General features: G+C 49.2%; 1 protein-coding gene across 1 annotated transcript in view; it reads right to left on the reverse strand.

Annotated features, from left to right (window-relative positions):
• The window catches only part of LOC144141608 (TNF receptor-associated factor 2-like), a 13,460-nt gene continuing 9,926 nt past the window's right edge, over positions 1-3,534 (reverse strand). Inside the window, exon 4 of the mRNA XM_077673152.1 lies at positions 1-392. Within this exon, the coding sequence (XP_077529278.1) occupies positions 39-392 (354 nt within the window). The 3' untranslated portion in view covers positions 1-38. The remainder of the gene's footprint in view (positions 393-3,534) is intronic.

The raw sequence follows: 3,534 nt of genomic DNA on the forward strand, positions 1-3,534 counted from the left end.
CCCGGATGTCGGTCTTGCTGTAGACTGCAAACGCGAATTTAATCCATCATTCGAACGGGAGGCACAGTCTGTCTGATGGAGATGGCGACCGTGAAGCTGTCGTTCATGACGTAGCCCTCGCGTTCCATGGTGTCCAAGGTGGCGACCCGGTCGAAGCCGCAGCCCTCGTTGAATCCGGACTCCCCCGGGCGATAGAAGCAAGAAAGCAGGTCTCGGCGGGCCGGAGGCAGGAGGTGTTTCCTGATGTTCTTCCGCGCCGACTCGGGGTGGACGAGAGTGAACAGAAGCGGCTTCTTGACTGGCCAGTCCAGGTACTCGTCTGCCGGGCCCTTCAAGAAAATGGCGTACAGGCCCAGCCACGCGAGGGGGGGTTCGTTCATGTCGATGTCCACCTGTGAGCCGACGAGAAGAACAGCGATTTAGGCAAGACGTGGAACAAGACCGAAAGGGCAAGCAATAATTCGAGCTGACTGGTTAACATTTGGGCTCCTGGACAAATACATTTCGTCGGTTTAGTAGAATTATTTTCATCGGCACGTTGTAGAAACTAAGGTCAGCGTGAATGTACGACACAGTCCACAGTCCGCTTGCGTGACGGTAAACGAAAATGGCTACCCGCAATAGGATATCCAAGAAATTGTCTGACAATTACACTTCTTTGTAATGCCAACTTTGAGCGCAGGTGTGAAATACAGTTCATCCCGGACATATCGAACTCCAAGGGGATCGCAAATAAGTTCGGTATATTGATAATTCGATATATAAAATATTTGCTTTCGCATAGGATTTCCAAGGGCATTTTGGAGTGTTCAATATATGCAATAATTCGATATATCTGAACTCAGTATATCCGGGATCGACTGTATTACTTTTTGTTGCGGTGGTGTAAGCCTTCAAATGAACTTGAAACCAAAGGCAAGCACAGCGGAAACCGAAACTCTGTCGAATATTCACCGCTGGGTAATATCAGAGTCCGTCAATGCTTTTATGGTCATAAAACGCCCGCCCAAGTTTTGTTTGGGGACAAAAGCTACCGCGAGGGGCGCCCCCGTAGTTCTGGGGGCATCGGGCGGCCGCCGCCGCCCTGTGCGTGCACCCGCGCGCGGCAGTACCTGCGCCCGCCTTTGGCGGCACTTTCTCGATAGATACGCGTTTCTGGTAATTGTGCCCTCAATTGTTGCTACAAAACGACGCCGGAAGGAAAAGTCTTACAATTGCAGCCCTTTTGGGAAATTCGTATGCGCAGAACGCACGCTCAAAACTTTGGAATGATGCCTAGGTTTGATTCTGAGAAATTTCTCTGAAGTCCCCAAGCTTAAAGGCCAACTGCACTCAAATTTCACCTCGGCCAAATTTGTTTTTAATGCGTAGTAAGTACCCCCAAATAAGCTGAGACACAAGTGGTAGCCCCGTGAAACGCCTCGTTAATCAGTCAGAAGCGTTTAAAAAGGCTCCGCCGCAGACCACTCTGCACCTGCCGGCGGATCGCGTAAACAGCCATGACGCGCCTGTGACGTTCCAGACTACGGTGGCTTTTTCCTCTGGCCAGCCACGCAGCGGGAGAACCGGTCGAGCTCTGCTGCCCCGTGCGCGCGTAGAGCTTGCGCGCAGACATTCTCCCGAACTGGTGACCGTCCGGCCGCTCGCTGGACGGCTGCAACGTCACTGCAATGGCCGCGCTCTCCTCGGTTTCGGTTTCAAAATCGCCGATTTTTGCTGGCCGCTTGCGGCGTCCACGTGCGTATTTCAGCTGTTGTATTTTGCATGTTGCTTTCTTTTTAAGCAGACTATACGGAAATAGGGTTTTCAAGAAGTCGAAATTTTGAGTGCAGTTGGCCTTTAAAGGGTAGTGAGGTTCCGAGATGGTGTCAATTCTTTCCTGACCTTTGACCACCCGCCTCATAGCCTTGGCAAGCTGAAGCTCTCGACCTTGAAAATCTCTTTCACAGCAGGGTCACGGTAGCTCTAGAAACGGCGCTTTTTGATTCTAGAGAAAATTCGCGCGCCACGAAAGCCTAAATGACTTGACCATGATGCTGCTCCGTGCTTGCATGCCGTAGGACCCGAGGTTAGGCGCATTTCCTTTTAACCCGCAATGAGGTGGATATAGGGACATGCGAAACTAATTTTCTGCACCTGTTTGGACTGAAACCCGAGCGAAAACCAAGGGAGACATCTATCGACGTGGTGCAAAAGGAAAAGTTTGCATGGGTGGACAATCATTTCTTTCGGCTTCCTTCCGACTCAGCTTCTACAATGCTTTCCATTGACGCATCATTGAGGTGCAATGCGCTGTCAGTGCTCTTTTTTCAAAATGCTCAAAGCCTTGGCATTATTGAACACAAAACAGATAACTCTCGCGAGTGCCTCTGGTTTGTGATGGAAAAAAGTTGGTTGTAGAATTAGAGTTTAGAATGGAAACGGCGGTGCGAGCATTTTTTTTTTATGTTCTCGGCCTTGCACATTGCTCGTTAAGCGTGCGCTCACAGAAACGTATTCACGGCGGACATTTATATATTCATTTTTACATATTTTGCGTATATTACCATAGTTGACTTAGCTACATGAATACGGTAACGAGGCCTTTTATATAGAGAAGTAATTTCTGCCCTGCTTTCCCCAGAAAAAAAAAAAAAAAACTGTCCTCCGGGTGATAAAAAAGCAGAAAAATGTCCAAGACAAAAACGCAGTGGTTTTAAGAGCGGTTTACAGTCCGGCAATGTGACTTATTACAAAGAAGCACCCCCCCCCCCCTCCCCAAGCAAAAGAACACGGAAAGAGAAGGCAATGCCGAAAAAAAAAAAAAAAGAGGAAATCTTCACAGCAGCTCTCACTGGCTCGGCTTCACCTCCCCTCGCTGCGCATTATTAGCGAACCGCTGTCCTCGAAGCTTTACTCTTTTTGCCAGCAAAAAAAAAAAAAAATGCAGGAGGCACTTCAACAAAAGTGGATCTTTTCTGCTGATGTGCCCACAAAATGCAGCGTACATACTATAGTTCACACCACAAGCTGCATGCAGCACTGTGGATGCTACATTGTTGTCAATAGAGCGCCAACTGAGGGCGCCTAACTCACCGTGAAGGGGTTTTTGAAAGGACATTTCAGTCTCCCCTAGGTGGAACAGCAAGGCCCCGGCGCCTATTCTCGCATTCCTTAGCGGTGAGTTAGGCGCCCTCAGTGGGCGCTCTATTGACAAGAATGTAGCCTCTACAATGCTGCATGCAGTTTGTGGCATGAACTATACAATTGCAGCAGTCGTTCAGTTGTCGAGGAGTATGCTCTACAAGGTCTGCGCACACATTGACGCGCTATTTCCATTCACGACGCATTCTCTAAACCGGTGTGAAAATGATTTTTTTTTTGCTTGCGCGGACGTTCAGTCAAATCTTGCGCGCAGCCCTTCGTCCGAAGGAGGGAGAAATAGCGACGCTTTGTCGCCGTTTCCTCTCTAGCCAGATCGGCTGGCAGGACCGCAGTAATAGCATGACCATCCACACGAAATTTTTCGGCACTCGCAAAATTCCAAGTCCATTC

This window comes from Haemaphysalis longicornis, unplaced genomic scaffold (assembly GCF_048455015.1).
Source record: "Haemaphysalis longicornis isolate Haplotype H1 unplaced genomic scaffold, Haemaphysalis longicornis Haplotype H1 scaffold_6, whole genome shotgun sequence".
Classification (NCBI taxonomy): Eukaryota; Metazoa; Arthropoda; class Arachnida; order Ixodida; family Ixodidae; genus Haemaphysalis; species Haemaphysalis longicornis.